This window comes from Bos grunniens, chromosome 7 (assembly GCF_055505025.1).
Source record: "Bos grunniens cultivar Pamir isolate PY7600 chromosome 7, Bosgru_T2T1.0, whole genome shotgun sequence".
Taxonomy (NCBI): domain Eukaryota; kingdom Metazoa; phylum Chordata; class Mammalia; order Artiodactyla; family Bovidae; genus Bos; species Bos grunniens.
Window position 1 is genome coordinate 46013031 of NC_141171.1, and position 16654 is coordinate 46029684.

General features: G+C 53.1%; 1 protein-coding gene across 38 annotated transcripts in view; it reads left to right on the plus strand.

Moving 5' to 3' along the window:
- Positions 1–14509, plus strand: part of JADE2 (jade family PHD finger 2) — a 51532-nt gene extending 37023 nt beyond the window's left edge. For 13 of the 38 annotated variants that reach the window (XM_086411628.1, XM_086411625.1, XM_086411626.1 and 10 more), the window contains 4 exons: positions 5483–5600; positions 8468–8596; positions 9836–10491; positions 11971–14509. In XM_086411628.1, coding sequence (XP_086267754.1) covers positions 5483–5600; positions 8468–8596; positions 9836–10491; positions 11971–12132 — 1065 coding nt within the window. In that variant the 3' untranslated portion in view covers positions 12133–14509. Of the gene's footprint in view, positions 1–5482; positions 5601–8467; positions 8597–9835 lie in introns of all 38 variants that reach the window. The other 25 variants (XM_086411634.1, XM_086411638.1, XM_086411636.1 and 22 more) reach the window with 8 other exon arrangements.
- Positions 14510–16654: the final 2145 nt, after the last annotated feature.

Sequence of the window (16654 nt, forward strand, 5' to 3'; positions counted from 1 at the left end):
CACAGCTGACAGAAAAAAAAAATTGCAGTACTGATGAGCAGCGATCAACCTGACAAACACTGGCTGGTGTCCCCTAGCAACCGGGCTGGCAGTGTGGGCTGCACGGGGCCTCACTTACTGCCTGTGGCTCTGGACCTGATTACCAGGAGTTTATTAAAGGTTTTACCTGGCCTGAGAAGAGTCGAGAGGGCAGGAGCGGCTCTCAGACAGTGGCCCCAGAGGATAGACGTGTAGGAACTCCCCCCGGCTTCCACGTCCGTAGCTCTCCCCCAGAGACTTGGCCCTGCCTCCCCCATGCTCCACATTTTCCTTGTCGGTTGTCACACACCATTACTATCTTCAGCGCCTGAGCTGTGTCTCTTTGACCTCCTACTAAAGCCGAGTGGGCAGCTGTAGCCTCCAGCCTCTAGCTTCTCAACCCCATGGCTTGCAACTCTGGGACTTTTCCACCCCGTTACCCGCTCCACCCACTCAAGCCCTCTCACCCGCTCCACCTGCTTCCGATCAGTAGCCCCAGATCTCCAAGCCCCCTGTTCTCCCTGCTCAGTTCCTTCTCCACTGTCCCCTGCTTCCTCACTCCTGCCCTGTGGTAGTAGCTCACTGCCAGTCCCTTTGCCTGTGCAAAGGGCACATGCTGGGCAGAGCCTCACCCAGTAGGAGCCACTCTGCCAACCAGCAGAGATCTTATAGCAGTGAGTGGGTGAGCACCCCAAGGTGCCTGCCAGCCAGCCTTGATAAAAGCATTAGCTAGCAGCATTCTGGGCTCTCCTTCTACCACCTGTTCCCACCCTTGCCCCCACTCCCTCAGGACGCCCCCTTCTCTTAGCAGACCTCATCCTCTATTCCTCAGACCAGAACCCTTGCCCACTAGTGCCCTCTGGACCCATTCTCTGCCCTTTGCTCTCATGTCCTCCCCTTCCTGCCCCGCACCGGGATCTCTTTGTAGCCCACACCCCACAGCACACGAGTGTCTATTTTTTCTTCATCCCTCTCTGTCTCCAGGATTGCACCAGTGCTTGAGTCCATTTTACTTTCTCCATTTTCAAAAGCAAGTCTTCCCTCCCCCACATCCCTCTAATCATCGGTTTCTCTACCCTCGTCCCTGTCTTTCCTTTTCTGTCATCCCTCACTGTTCTTATCTCTTTGCTTCTCACTCTTGGAGCTTCCTTGAAGCAATTTACTTCCAATATATTGTATTTTTAATACCTCATTTCTATGTACCATAGTGGCAGGCCAGACCCCTGCCACTACCATATTCTAAAACCTTCCACCAGGGCTGCCAGCAGCCTCCGTCTCTCCCACTTCTCCACCCTTATCCTCCAGCCTCCTCAGCAGTGGTCGCCACAGTTAAACATGCCCTTGGTCTTGAGATACTTTTCCTGTGGATGCTCTGACCAGACTCCCCATCCCCGATAATCCAGTCCTGCTGCTCCCTCTCTGAGTGTCCCTTGGTCCCTGCGGTCATTCACTGCACTAGGCTTTTCCTCTCATTGCGCCTCTGCTCCACAGCTTTACTCCCCATCAGGAGGCTGGCTCCATCCCACACCTGCCTCCCAAGCTCCAGCAGCTCATGCCCAGTATGCTCTGCTCCTCCTGTAACCTCCCTAGGCTCCATGAATGCCCCTACACTGGTCCATTCTAGCTTAAGGTAACTGGCTGAGAGTCCTCCCTGCCTCCTGCCCTCCTTAGCGCACGTCCAGGCTGTCTCTGCCAAATTTGCTGTTATCAAAACAACTTTATCAAGGGAATTCCCTGGTGGTCCAGCAGTTAGGACTCTGCACTTCCACTGCAGAGGGCACAGGTTTGATCCCTGGTTGGGGAACTAAGATTGCATGGTGTGGCCAAGGAAACAAAAAAAACCTTTATCAAAACATAAAACCTGCTTTTATTACTGATCCCTGCTCTAGTTTTGGAGGACTCTTATGCTCACTTTTATGCTGTTTGGTGTTTGTTTTATCATTTTCTTTAAAAATTGGAGTGTAGTTGCTTTATACTACCGTGTCGGCTTCTGCAGTACAGCAGAGTGAATCAGCCATGCATATATCTGTTACCCCTCTTTTTTGGATTTCCTTCCCATTTAGGTCATAACAGCACCAAGCAGAGTTCTCTGTGCCGTACAGTAGCTTCTCACTGTTTGCTTTGTGCATACTAGTACATTTAGGTCAATCCCAATCTCCCAGCTCATTGCACTTTCCCAGCTTTCGCCTTTGGTGTCCATACGTTTGCTCTCTACGTCTGTGTCTCTATTTCTGCTTTGCACATAAGAACATCTCTACCATTTTTCTAGATTCCACATATATGCTTTAATGTGCAATATTTGTTTTTCTTTTTCTGATGTACTGCACTCTGTGTGACAGTCTTTAGGTCCATCCACGTCTTTGCAAATGACACAGTTTTGTTCCTTTTTATGGTTGAGTAGTATTCCATTGTGTATATGCACCACATCTTCTTTATCCATTCTTCTGTTGATGGACATTTAGGTTGTTGCCATATCCTGGCCATTGTAAACAGTGCTGCAGTGAATATTGGGGTGCATGTGTCTTTTGAATTATGTTTTTCTCTGGGTATGCCCGGGAGTGGGATTGTTGGATCATATGGTAGTTCCATTTTTAGTTTTCTAAGAAACCTCCATACTTTTCTCCATAGTGGCTACACCAGTTTACATTCCCACCAACAGTGCAAGAGGGTTCCCTTTTCTCCACACCCTCTCCAGCATTTATTGTTTGTAGATTTTTTGATGATGGCCATTCTGACTGGTGTAAAGTAATATCTCACTGTAGTTTTGACTTGTATTTCTCTAATAATTCATGATGATGAGTATCTTTTCATGTGTTTGTTGGCCATCTGTATGTCTTCTTTGGAGAAGTGTCTGTTTAGTTCTTCTGCCCACTTTTTGATTGGGTTGTTTGTTTTTTGTTTTATATTTATAATCAGAAAAAAGCAATGTAAGGAATCTAATAGCCTGGGTTGGCTTCTAAGATGGTTGCAGTACTTTTCCCCAAAAGCCGTCATGGAAGAGGAATTTTATAGCATTTAGTTACATGTAGCTATGTTACCGAGAGTCTTAGGAAAAATTAGAGGAGTTGGTGATTCCATAGTGAACTGGGAGTAAGGGGTAGCAATCTGTTTGGATTCTCACAGAATCTTCTATAGCAGAAGTCTCCAGACATTACTGATTGTGTAGTGTATGTACCCTTATCACGAAAAAAATTGAGCATTTACCTCCAATATATTGTATTTTTAATATCTGATTCATATCTACCATGCTATATTGTAAAGCATACATAATCAAAATTTCTAATAGGGCCAAAAAAACCCCACTAGAATATTATCTTCCTATATGTGCTGAGCTGTCAAACTCAGTACCCATGCAGCTCACTTTGGAGCTTGGCAATAGTTCTCAGATGCTGTGGTGCTGTGTAAAATATGTATTTGAGGGCTCCACCCCCAGAGAATTTGATACTCCCCCAAGCCTGGGAATCTGTGCTTTTAACCAGCCACCCCATGGATTTGGGTGTTAATCTTCACCAGGAATTCATTCCAGCCTGCCTTGAGAAACCTTGCTCTAATGTTTCTAAAAGTAAAAAAAAGAAAGAAAACTACATCTGTATTTAAATAGGAAGTAGTCCTGATCTGGTTTTAGGCTAGATATATTGACTAGTTTGTTTTCAGGCCCCCAAAGTAGCCATGCATCCACACAGCCGCCTTTAGCCCCACTGTCCCTATGCGTGCTCAGCCACATGACTGCTGGGAAGGAAAGAGACCAGAATATGAGGAGAATGAGATTGAGTTGCTTAGATGTGATGGACAGGGAAGCCTCCTGGAGGTGACCCTGGAGCCAAGCCCTGAAGGATGAGGTCCTGCCTGTCTTCCCCTTTCTCCGGGGAGCCTTCTCACCACCCCCAAGTCTGGATCAGGGTTGCCTGGTCCTGTCAGTACTTGGTCAGCAGCTCTCTGCCCTGCTGAGCAGCAAGCCCTCAGAAGAAGGGGACTCTGGTGGGACCTCTCGCAGCTGAGCCCAGGGACCAGCACAAGCCTGTGCCTAGAGATGTGTAGGAGGAGGTTGGCTGGAGGGACGTCCTAGGGAGTCCAGGATTTGTGAAGAAGTCAGATGGTGCCAGTGTGCTGGAGCAAGGGCTCACAGGCTGGGCCAGGTGGCTGCCCCTTGGGGAGGTGCTGACCACAGGAGAGCCTGGTATTCAGTCTAGGCTGCGGTGCATAGTGGTGCTGAGAACCCATGCAGAGCCTGTCCTGTGGAGGCCTGCTAGCCTGGCGCAGGTGTTCTGGGGTCTCTTTCACAGCTAGGCTCAGGGAGCAGGGGAGGAGGTCTATGCCAACAGGGAGGTCTGATCATGGCTACTCCAGGGTGGGAGAAGTCATGGTCACAACAAGAGGCAGGGGCTCTAGAACCCTCAGGTCATGTCCAGGCAGCTTAAGGCTATGAATACCGAACTCAGCCTTGAACACAGAACCCAGCAGGAGGTAGAACCTGGTGGCACCCAGGATTCCGATGGCCAGATGTCCCTTTTGCTGGAGACTGTGACCCGATCTGAAGACAGTGCCAGAGCAAGTGGTGTCCTGATGGGGAAGAGGCCTGGACTTGGTCCCAGAGAGATGATGTACACTGAGAACAGCCAATGAGGGATGGCACACGGGGTCAAGGTACCAGGTGGACAGGAAGCAACATTCTTCAGGTGCTTCCAGGCCAGCTGCAGAGTTGGCCCTGTCCCATGGGCTAAGCAAGATGGTGTCCCAGGCCCCAAGAGGCTCTTCCTAGCTGGCCTAAGGTAGTCTGAGAGGCCCTGCCCTTCCCCCAAAGGAGTTCTGTCTCTGGCAGAGTGAACGTGGCCGAGTGCACATGGGGCCTTGAGCAGAGCAGCTGTGGACCCGGCTCAGGGCCAGTGCAACAAGTGGACAAGGGTCAGCTGCAGGCTGGGCTCCAGTGCATCAGGGACTGCCTCTCTACTCAGAGCTCTTCTGCCGGAGCGCTCTCATGTACCGGTCATTTGTGTCTCAGGACAGGAGGTGGTTTTTGCCCGGGTGCTGGTGGCTGAAGAGTTTCGTTGATGTGTAAGAAGCCTTGGACAGGAGGCTGAAGGATGGACTTGGTGACCTTGTCAGGCCGTGACCAGCCTTGGGGGATTTACATACAAGGGAGAGCAGTCATGTTGGAAGGGCCTTGGGCAATGGCATGACTCAGCCAGGAAGTGCAGGCCTAGGGAAGGAAGGCAGAACTGCCAGCCTGACCTCTGCAAACGTACTCCCTGCCCACACTGGCTTCACTGCGGGCCCTGGGGCCAAGACTGTGCTTGGCCCTGTATTTTAGATCAGAGAATTGCAGCTCAGGACTGAGAATGCATTCGGGGCCTGGTTATTGATTCCCAGATATCCTGGGCAGGTTAGGCAGAGTGGCCCCCCAGCGTTGGGAGGTTGAGGTGGTTGCCCATGAGTAAGGTGGAAAATCTCTCTTGTGTTTCCTCAGGTTAGAAATCTGTGCTACATGGTGACAAGGCGCGAGAGAACGAAACATGCCATCTGCAAGCTCCAGGAGCAGATATTCCACCTGCAGATGAAACTTATCGAACAGGATCTGTGTCGAGGTAGGCGCTTCCCCTGCCTGCCACTGGCCACCTCTCGTGAGCACACCCTTGAGGGGGCTGGGTTCCAGGGAGCTATGTGTCTTCAGAGCCTGATGGGGCATGTGTACGGGGTCAGGGGCCACTGACCCCACCCTTACCCTCTGCACCCAGTTAGTGGACCAAGGCAGGGGCCTCCCAGGGTCCTGGGTGTGTGTTGGCAGGCAAGGAGCAAAGATGTGATGTGGGCATCAGGCCTACCCTCAGGGAGCTTTCTGGTTCACGGGGCTCTCAGGCAGTGCGGGGCCCCTTGTGGTCCAGGAGTGAGTTGCATGTAAACAGGTGCAACCAGAAGTCTCCGTGGCTCTGTTTTGGCTCCAGGGCAGGAAGGGACCAAGCTGGCAAGCTTCCCTGAACCCCTGTGTGCCTGTGTGTTGATTCTAAAGAAGGCAATTGCCCAGGGGTGGAGGAGGAACTATGTGTTCCTTCTCTCTGACCCCAGCTGACAGGATTGAGGCCCTGTGCCAATAGGTTTTTTTTCTTCTTTCTTAGGCTTTTACCATCACATGCATTTAACAGATCTGGAAATCAAAGGTTAAAGAAGCTCTGAGAGTGATCTGTCTTGTTAGTTGTGGATGTTGCCAGACAACAGGGTTCTTTGTGGAGTGTGAACATGTTCAGGAGGGCAGTGCTTAGTGCAGAAGATGGTGCTCTGATGTTGAATTCCATGCAGTAAAAACAGGTGGATGGAGAGATTGTTAAGCCAGAGGCTGCCACTGCAGGTAGAGCCTGTGGGTTGGGCTAGGCCTGGAGCAGAGAAAGGAGAGTGGCTGGGCCACCACCAGAGTCAACAACTGAGGACCTTCTACTGCCCCATCCCTGCCCCAGAAACCAGCATTGCCCGATACAGATGCTGCATCACGACCGTTTAGAGGTCAGGGCTCATCGTGCACTCCCAGGACTAGGGCAGCTTAGATAGGAGGCCCCCAGACCTTCCCAGGCTCCCTCTTGTTTGTCATTTCCTTGATTGAGGGTAGACAGAATACTGGGCTCTGTGCTGGGCACAGGGGTACCCTGCCGTGGACTGAACGGACAGGCTTCCTTTCCTCATAGAGTTCACTATCTGGAGAGACAAAAGAAGGTGGTGTCTGGGGGGCTGCCAGGGGTGCCAGTGCAGGGACAGAGCTATCAGGGATGGCTTCCTGGTGGTGGTGACGCTGGAACATCTCAGGCTTCCTGGGGCTCACACGGGCCTTACATCCCACTGCAGGAAGGCAATGGAGAGTGGCGAGGCATGCAGTGCCCTTAGGCACAGGATTCCAGAAACATGGTCAGGAGCTCGTAGGGTCTGCATTCTCGCATTGAGTCTGAAGACATTTAGGCAATGGCACCCCACTCCAGTACTCTTTCCTGGAAAATCCCATGGACGGAGGAGCCTGGTGGGCTGCAGTCCATGGGGTCGCTAAGAGTCGGACTCGACTGAGCGACTTCACTTTCACTTTTCACTTTCATGCATTGGAGAAGGAAATGGCAACCCACTCCAGTGTTCTTGCCTGGAGAATCCCAGGGACGGGGGAGCCTGGTGGGCTGCCATCTATGGGGTCACACACAGTCCGACACGACTGAAGTGACTTAGCAGCAGCAGCAGCAGACCTGAGCAGCAGCAACAGGCCACCTTTTGGTCAGGGCAAGGAATTTGGAGAGAAGACTGGTTTGCCTCTGCCCGAAGCCGATGCTCTCGGTGTTTTGATGCTTCTTCCATAGGGTGGGACATGGGCTGCAAGTATATTGCTGAGGTCTGTCTGGCCAGGAGCCTAGAGAAGGCTTCCCAGTGGTGGTGATACTTAGGCTGTGAACAGAACCAGGGGAGGGACAAGGAAACCATATATTTGGGGACCTGGAGGTGAGCTTGTCTTGTTAGAGGAACTGGAAGGACCCTGGCATAGCTGCAGCCAGGGCAGGAAGAAAACGTCTGAAGTGACACTAAGGGCTTGGAGGGTCAGCTGTGTAAGGTCTGTGCCCTTGGGAGGAGCTCAGGCCACAACGAGTGTGGTGGGGGACTTGGAAGCCTCCCTCCAAGTATCTAGGTGCTGTCCCATGTGATAGGTGAGAAGACTGAGGCCTGGCCCGAGGTTACACCTAGAATGAACAGCAGAGCTGGGCAGAATCCTGGAGTTGGGCCCATGCTCCTCCACCTTCTCTTGAACGCTTACTCAGGAAGCCCTCCAGCCTCTGGCTGAGAAGCTACGAGGAGACTCCTGGCAGCTCCCTACCACAGCATGTCCCTCCCCTGCTCTGTTTTGTTCTGTGACTCCGCAGACCTATGTGGTCCTGGAATAGAAGGGTGTGAGGGCCAGGTGTGTACCCCGAGTCTCCCATCAACTGTCTAACCTCCAGAGCAGACAGAGAGCAAGGCAGGGGGCTGACCCCTGTGTCAGGAGGGGAACCCAAGGCTGTTGACCCCTCAGTGACCTATCCACCTTCACCTCCATTGCCTAGCCCATGAGGCCCTGTCCTGTCCACTCACCTCCAGCCAGCCTTCCTGCCCACTAGGACTGTGTCCTAGGATCTGTAGTCCGTAGAGGTCAAACTGCGGCGCAGGTCTGTAGAGTGGTCTTCCCCCTCCTCGTGTCGCTGAGCCCCGCACCAAGCTCCTCAGGGACTCTTACCCCCTTTTCCCACATCAGCTATTCCCTGACTCGCTGGAGCCACAGTTATCCTAGGTCCCACGTGGGTGGGACCTACCCACCCTGCGGAGGTGCAGGGGAGGTGACCTAGAAGGCGAGACACCAAGTGATGGGGCTGTCCTGGGATTCCACACAGGGGTCTTGGTTCTGTCTGGCCTGCTTGGGGTAACCATCTCCCTCCTGCTCTCTCTTTCCCTGATGCAGAGCGGTCTGGGAGGAAAACAAAGGGCAAGAAGAGCGACTCAAAAAGAAAAGGCCGCGAGGGCCCCAAGGGCAGCCCCGAGAAGAAAGAGAAAGTGAAGGCAGGGTCCGACTCAGTCCTGGGGCAGCTTGGTGAGTGGCCTGGTGAACACAGCCAGACTCATACCATCACTGCACTTGCAGCTCCCCGCCAAAGGCCACGGGAACCACCAGCATCCTTGCTGCAGAGTGGGAGGCCAGGAGGGGTCGGCAGGCCCTTCCATGCCCAGGCACTCCCACCTTCCAGGTATAGAGGAGACTGAGGTGTCAGAGCCCTAGCTGGCCTCCCAAGGGTTCCTCTCGTAGACTAGAGGCTGGGCCCAAGAACTTCTCCCTCTAGACATCCTGGCCCTTCAAGGAACCCTGTGTCATGCTGTGGGGTGAGGGCCTACCATAATTCTCTGTCCCTGTCCCCCTCTGCCAGAATGTCCTCAAGTAGGCCCTCCCTTCATCCCCTGCAGACTTTCGGGGAGCCACCAGAGACCCCCACAGGAGTGGTGTTTGCCCAGCCCATCTCACTGTCACAGCTGTCTGTCACAGACCTCTCTACTGCTGCCCCATTAAGCATGGTATCCCTAGAGGGGCTCTTGGACTTGGGCTTTGTCTCCCAGGATGTCACATGCTTCCTCTAGAGCACTCCTCAGGGAAGGGGCGTGCTCTAGAGGAACACCTCACCACTAGCGTGGAAGCCACACTTCACCTCTAGCATCGAAGCCCCAGGTCACCTCTAGCATGGAGGCCCCAGGTCATCTTTTATTTCCCTCGGTCTCAGGAAGGAGACAACTTGGTATCTAATGGGAACATCAGTGGCCACCTTCCAAGACCTCAGTAAAGGAAGGAGAGCCCATAGCTGGAGCTGGCCCTGACGGACACCCTAGCCAAGACCTTGCTTTGGAAGCTCTGGAAAGCGACACTCATGAAAACCCAGCGCCCCCTGGTGACCAGAGGGCTCCTTATCCCTTATGCTCCCAGGATGATGCTATGTGGGGTGGTGAGCAGGGCTGGGTGTGCTCCTGTGCAGTCACCAAGGGCCCTCGCTTGGTTTAATGCTGTACTGTAGCCACTTTGAAATTCTTAATAATTTTTGAATAGGGAACCCACATTTGCACTTTGTACTCTGCTCCTCAAACTATGAAGACAGTCCCCAGGAATAGGACATCTATCTGGGGAGAAGGGTGTTCAGTGTTCGCAGGTGGGATGGACAGAACAGGTTAACTCAGCCGGGTCTAGCACAGAGGGAAAGAGGGAGGAAGGTCCGTGATGGTGTGCAGGGCAGGGTGGGAGACACATACCTGCTGGCATCTCACCTGCCTCTTTCCTCCCCCTGGCCAGGTCTGTCTACCTCGTTCCCCATCGACGGCACCTTCTTCAACAGCTGGCTGGCGCAGTCAGTGCAGATCACCGCAGAGAACATGGCCATGAGTGAGTGGTCGCTCAACAATGGGCACCGCGAAGACCCCGCCCCAGGGTTGCTGTCCGAGGAGCTGCTGCAGGACGAGGAGACACTGCTGAGCTTCATGCGGGAGCCCTCGCTGCGACCTGGCGACCCTGCCAGGAAGGCCCGTGGCCGCACCCGCCTGCCTGCTAAGAAGAAACCACCACAGGACGGGCCCGGTTCACGGACGACTCCAGACAAACCCCCCAAGAAGCCCTGGGGCCAGGATACTGGCAGCAGCAAAGGGGGTCAAGGGCCACCTGCCAGGAAGCCACCACGGCGAACACCTTCTCACCTGCCGTCCAGCCCTACAGCTGGGGACTGTCCCATCCCAGCAGCTCCTGAGAGCCCCCCACCACTGGCCCCCGAGACCCCAGAGGAGGCAGCCCCAGTGGCTGCCGACTGTAATGTCCAAGTGCCTGGCCCTACAGCGAGCCCCAAGCCCTCAGGCCGGCTCCGGCTGCCCCGTGAGAGCAAGGGAACCCGGAGATCGCCAGGTGCCAGGCCTGATGCCGGGACGGGACCGCCTTCTGCTGTGGCTGAGAGGCCAAAGGTCAGCCTTCACTTTGACACTGAAACTGATGGCTACTTCTCTGATGGGGAGATGAGCGACTCAGATGTGGAGGCTGAGGACAGCGGGGTGCAGCCGGGTCCCCGGGAAGCAGGGGCTGAGGAGGTGGTCCGCATGGGGGTCCTGGCCTCCTAAGTCACCCCTTCCCCTGTCCTGGTCCCCCCATGAGGCCTCAGCCCCGTGACAACTGCCATTTCCAATCTCTGCTGAGTGTCTCAGACCCTTGAGGCTGCCACTCTGATGTGGTTTTATTTTTAATATAAAAAGTGTTGCGAATTCCACACTATTGTCTTTCCTCTGTGCTGGCCTAGGACATTAGGATTCCTTCCACGGCTCTGGCCACAAGGACCAGCCCTGGTCCTGTGCACCATCACGGCCGTGGCAGCGTCCCCGCCTGGGCCACACAGTACTGCTGGGCTCCTGGCTACATGTAGGCAAGGTGATGAAGAGCTCAGGACTCCCGCCCGCTGCCACTGGGTGATACAGACTGTCGTTTGGGCATTATTATGGCAGATGGGCCAGCCCAGGGCCTGCCCCGCCTTGCTCCCAGATCCCACTGGGGTCCATCGGCGGGGGGTCCTGCTGCACTTCACTGATCCCCAAGGAAGTATAATAAGTGATACCCAGCCAGAGTCTACTCACTGTCACAAGCACAATGAGCTTATACGAGAAAGCACTGAGGGGCCGAAGAGGGCCTGCTGGTTCCAAGGGAACCGCAGCTGTTCCTGGTCAACCCACATCATCTGAGGCCTGCCCGCCCACCCTGCGACCCTCCACGCCCCTGCTGCTCTGCCCCTGCCGCGCCCAGCCCGGCGGCTCTGGGAAGGGCTTCCCAGAGTCCTTCCTGAGCTGTGCCATTTTCTCAGGGGACTCCCAGCCAGCCAGCCGCCAGTACCGGCGGAGGGCTGCAAGGGAGGGCCAGTGCCCGGTCAGGGGCGTGGGGCTCAGCCTCGCCCACTACAGAGAATCGCTCTGGGACTCCAACTTCCTTCTTTCCTTCCTTCGGGGCCAGTCTCGGCTGAGGTCTGATCACTCCCAGACAGCTGGCCAGACCAGACCGTTTGCCTTTTCAAGTTTCCTGCTAAGTGATGAGCTTCTTTCTCGGTTTCCTTTTGGAAACTCCTCCTTCCAACAAGCAGTGGGATCCCGGGGCCCGGGATGTGTTAGTGATGGCCTTCCGGGGCTGTCTGAAGTCTTGCTGGATCTTCCTGGTTCCTCTTCCCCTCTGAGCCTTAACCCCCTTTCCTAGCTGTGCCCTTCCAGCCCCTCCCTCCCCACCGTCACCGTCCTGCCTTCTCCGCTCCACCCTCTAAGTCCCAGGTAGTAGCTCTGAAGAGTTTCAGTGGAGTGGCCCCAGGGTGATAGCTCAGGGAACAAATGAAAAACAAAAAGGAATTCAGTGAAAACGTGTTTTTTTTTCTTTTATGACTTACTCCTGGGTCACTTCTGCCACTGGTAAAGCCAGAACTTCTCCAACAAGAACCTTGCAAAAGTCCAGTGAATCAGTCGAATCATTCTGTGGATGCCAAAGAATATTTTGACCATAATACAGCACAGCCAGGACCTGACAACTTGTCACTTGGACTTTTTTTAAAAATGGAGTTCTTTAGCAACCAAGTGTAGAAACATGTTTGTTGCACACACCTAAGGAGGTGAGCCCAAGCTCTCAGACAAGGATGCTGTTCTGCTGCTGCTGGTGTTGGATTTTGGATTCTGGGCCCACTGTGAGCTCTCCTGAACCCTAAAACTCCGCACGAGGAGACTGACGGTGAAACCAGCGTGGCAAAAGTCTCACCATGGGGATCCCCCTCACATAACACAAAGCGCAAATCGGTGGGATGGGGAGCAGGCTGAGCACCCATCCCCGACTCCAGACTTTCAAGGTACGACAGTGGCATGGTCATGGACACTCAAGTTTCGGTGAATTTTATCAAAACAGGAAACAAAGATAATGACTAAGTTTAAAGGGCTGGACAGATGTGTCCAGTCGGAGCAGACTCAGAGTGGGCTTCAAGGACTCTGGGCGTTGGGATGGCATGAGCTACTGTGTAGAGTTTAGTCTGCCTGGCGCCTTGGTAGTAGTGGCCAGTGCAGTGTCAGCAGCAGCGTCCTAACCCCATTCTCTGTTTACTGCTTTTGAACAGATCTTCTTCCTTCCCCGTGCTTCGGGTCACCTCGGGTCACAACTTTGTCTGTGCTGGATTGCCTGGTCTGACCTCACAGGAAGCAAAGGGACCAGCTTTAAAGAACAACCAAACTCTGCCGGGAGGTGGGGTGCTCAGGTCTGGTAGACTCGGCACTAGCCTGCTTACCCTTCATCCATCCTGGGGCAGGGTCTGGGCGCTCTGAGGGCGAGGTAGGGCAGAGAACCAGGGCTGGAAGGTGGTAGGTCTGGTCAGGGTCTGGACTGGGTGGGCCAGGCCAGGAGCCCAGCACTCCTTCGGAGGGCCTCTACTCAAGTTGGCCTCTAGATTTCAACCCACTTATCAATTGGCTCTTGGCTTTGAACGGAATTATCCCTGTGGCCCCGTGTCCTGCACGGAGTCCGGGTGTCTCTAAGGCTGGCTGCCCAGGGCCTTCCAGGCCAGACCCAAGAGCTTTGTCTGCCAGCCAGCTGTCCACTACTGGGACGTCCGCCAGGCTGCAAAGAAGACAAGGACACTGGCTTTCACCGCTGGCCTTCCTGCCGTCAGCGCAGCCCCTTCACTCTGTTCCCAGCTTCCCATCCACCGTTCAGGCGGCTTTGCTGCCTTTGAGGTCAGGATGGGAAGCTGGGGAGGGGGACAGGAGGCCTTTTCCAGCCTAGAGGCTGAGGTGCGTCTTTCACGCGACCGTATCTGCCCACACTCAGTGGAGGGACAAGCTGCTCTGGAAGTTAGCCTGGCGGTCTTTGCCACTCTCCTGGTCCCTGCTGCCCACCTCCTTCCCCCTCCTCACAGTGAGAAAGAATAATGTGCAAGGAAAGTATTTTTATGGATCATAAATGTATTTTAGAACAAACACGGAGAAGAAAGGTTAGAAGGGTTTATTTTATTAAATGAGCTCTGACTTGGTGACAGTGTGTGAACATTTGCAGTGTGAAGGTCTCAGGTTCCTTGGAGAAGCCACCCGGGTTTCCAAACGTGGGTGTTGGGCGTGGATGTGTGAGTGTGTGCCAGGGCACGTCTTGTGTGTCCATGTGCATGTGTGTCTGTGTGTCACGTATGGACACACAGTGGGACTTGCCAGGGCAGTTTCTAGAGAATCACGTGCCCAGTTCTGACAGACATTGGCAGCAGCTGGACTTGGCATTCCTTGCTTATTGCCAGATGTGGCCAACCTCTGCCCATACCCCAAGCTCTGCAGAATGGTCTGGGTGCCTGTACAAAGGCCCTTGGGGAGGCCACTTCCCATGGCCCTGGCCCAGCTGGCCACATTGGCCAAAGAGCCAGGGCTGGAGTCCAGGACTTTTGGTTGTTCTTTAAGGCACTTCCTGCCACCTTGTCCCTCAGACGCACAACACTCTGTGCTCCACATCGGCTCGGGGTGGGGGGATGATATGAATGTCACAGGAGGAGACACCTTCTGTCTTTGTTTCAAAGAAAGTTGATGTGCCATTTGTTAATATACAAGAGAAATATTGAAAATATATTGAAAAGAGCAATTTTAAATTATTTTTGGCTTATGTTGCAATATTTATTTTCTTGTATTAGGAAAGATTCCTTTGTAGAAAAAAAATGTATTTTTCATTAACGCAAAAACCTATTTCTCCTTTTTGTACATTGTCCATGTTCGCTACCCTTAACGAGCAATAGAATGTATGGCTGCCTCGGGGTGGCCGGTGCCCGCGTGCCCTGCATGATTCTGTGGTCCCACCACCATGTAGCTCCCAGTCCCATCCTGTCCTGCTCACTCATGGGGGTTTCCAGAGCCTAGCCCTCACTGGAGCCTGTGGCTTCAGGACCCCCTCTGCAATCCTCGTGTGTTGGCAAACGCAGTTAATAAAGCAATGTTTTCTGTGCTGGCTGGTGTGAGGCTCTGTTGCATTGGGGAGTGGGAGAGGGTGGGCTCAGTGAAATAGTGAGTGGTCCCTGGGTGTCCCAAGGAATATAGTAAGTGCTCAGTATGCACTGGGGCTGGGCTTACTTGATTTGCTTCTTATAGCTGTCATTCCCTGGGGTTCAGAGTGGATGATGGAGCTTCCCAAAACTACACCTCTGGTAAGAGGTGAAGTTCAGCATCAAAGTCAGGACCCCTTGAGCTACCTACAGTGGGAAGGTTTGGGAGGAAACTCTGGTTGTTGTTGTTCAGTTACTAAGTCGTGTTCGACTCTTTGCGACCCCATGGGATGGATTTGCATGCTAGGCTCCTCTGTCCTTCCCTATCTCCTGGAGTTTGCTCAAATTCATGTCCTTTGAGTTGGTGATGCTAACCATTTCATCCTCCGCTGCCCCCTTCTTTTGCCTTCCATCTTTCCCAGCATCAGTGTCTTTTCTAATGAATCTGCTCTTCACATCAGGTGGCCAAAGTATTGAAGCTTCAGCTTTAGCATCTGTCTTTCCAATGAATATTCAGGGTTGATTTCATTTAGGATTAACTGGTTTGATCTTCCATGCAGTCCAGCGGGCTTCCAAGCATCTTCTCAAGCACCACAATTCTAAAGCATCAATTCGTCAATGTTCAGCTGCCTTTATAGTCCAACTCTCACATCCGTACATGACTACTGAAAAAAACATAGCTTTGGCAATATGGACCTTTGTCACAAAGTGGTATCTTTGCTTTTTAATATACTGTCTAGGTTTGTCATAGCTTTTGTTCCAAGGATCAAGCATCTTTTAATTTCATGGCTGCAATCACCATCCGCAGTGATTTTGGAGCCTAAGAAGTAGAATCTAACTCCTTCCACTCTGGTATTTGTCACTAGATCAGGAAAGGTTTTAATCCAGGCTTGTTTTTCACTCGTTATTTCCTGAGTACTTGCTTTGGACCAGACTCTAAAGTATGCAGAATGAAGCCAATGTCTCTGCCACGGGGGAGCTCACAGTCCAGCAGAGAGGCAGTGAGGGAACTGGGAGGTGCTGTGGAGGCCTGGATGGATGAGGTGGGGAGGGCACAGGAAGCAACATCATTCATGCATTCATTCATTCACAGACAATTGTCTCCTGAGCATGCATCTCTTCTGCCAGTGTGTTGGGTTGTATGTTGTGAGTGGCGGCAGCACCCTGCCCTCCCAGAGCTTCCAGGTAACATAGGCTCGAAGGATAACTAGTTGCTTGCCCAAGGGGAGCTGGCTGGGAGGAAGGGACAACAAGCACTCTGGACAGAGGAGTCCACAAGAACAAAGTTGGATTCAGCTATGCATGGAAGGGTCTTGAACCTCCTCTGAGAGTCTAAGGGGAGGAGTGTGGAAAGGAGCTTGAACTGAGACTCAAGGAATATAACTTCTGGGGCTACTGACTTGGTTGTGAACCACAGAGAAGTGCCCCATTTCCTCACTGATACAGTAGGCAGTGAGTCCCCAAGGGCACCTCCAGATCCAAAGTTCTGCAATTCCACAACGGCGGTGGAAATAAACCTGGTGTGCTTTGAACAACTGTGGAAGAAGGTGTTCCTCACTGAGGGGCCCCATGCCTGCCACATCCCTGGGATCAGGGAACCTTGTCTGACTGAGACGTATGTGTTCTCTCAGGGTGCTCAGCAGAGAGTGAGAAGGGCTCACTGAGCATCAACCGCAGTCAGCATGAGGTGCTGGTAGATCAGTCCCCAGGCTGAGGGGGCTCCTGTGCAGCCAGCTCCCCTACCTGTGATTTGGGGCTGTCGGCTCTATGGGCCAGCTGCCCTGGGCTCGACACCCTAGGTTTTCCCTCCTCCCAGAGCCAGGCCCACTTGGCCACAGCGCTCCAGAAGAGTGATGCAGGGGCCCTGCTGCCAGGCCTGCAGCTGCAGAGCTGACCCAGCTGATAACCGTGGGGCAGGAGAGGCCAAAACACCAGTGGGCCCGAAGCAGCAATGTGCAATAGAAATGAAATGTGAGGCACAGAGGTAATTCTAGTAGCCACATTTTTAACAAGTAAAAAGAAAGAGGTAAAATGAATTTTAATAATATATTTTAGTTAATCCATTATATCCAAAATATGATCCCTTGAACCTGTAATCAATATAAAAT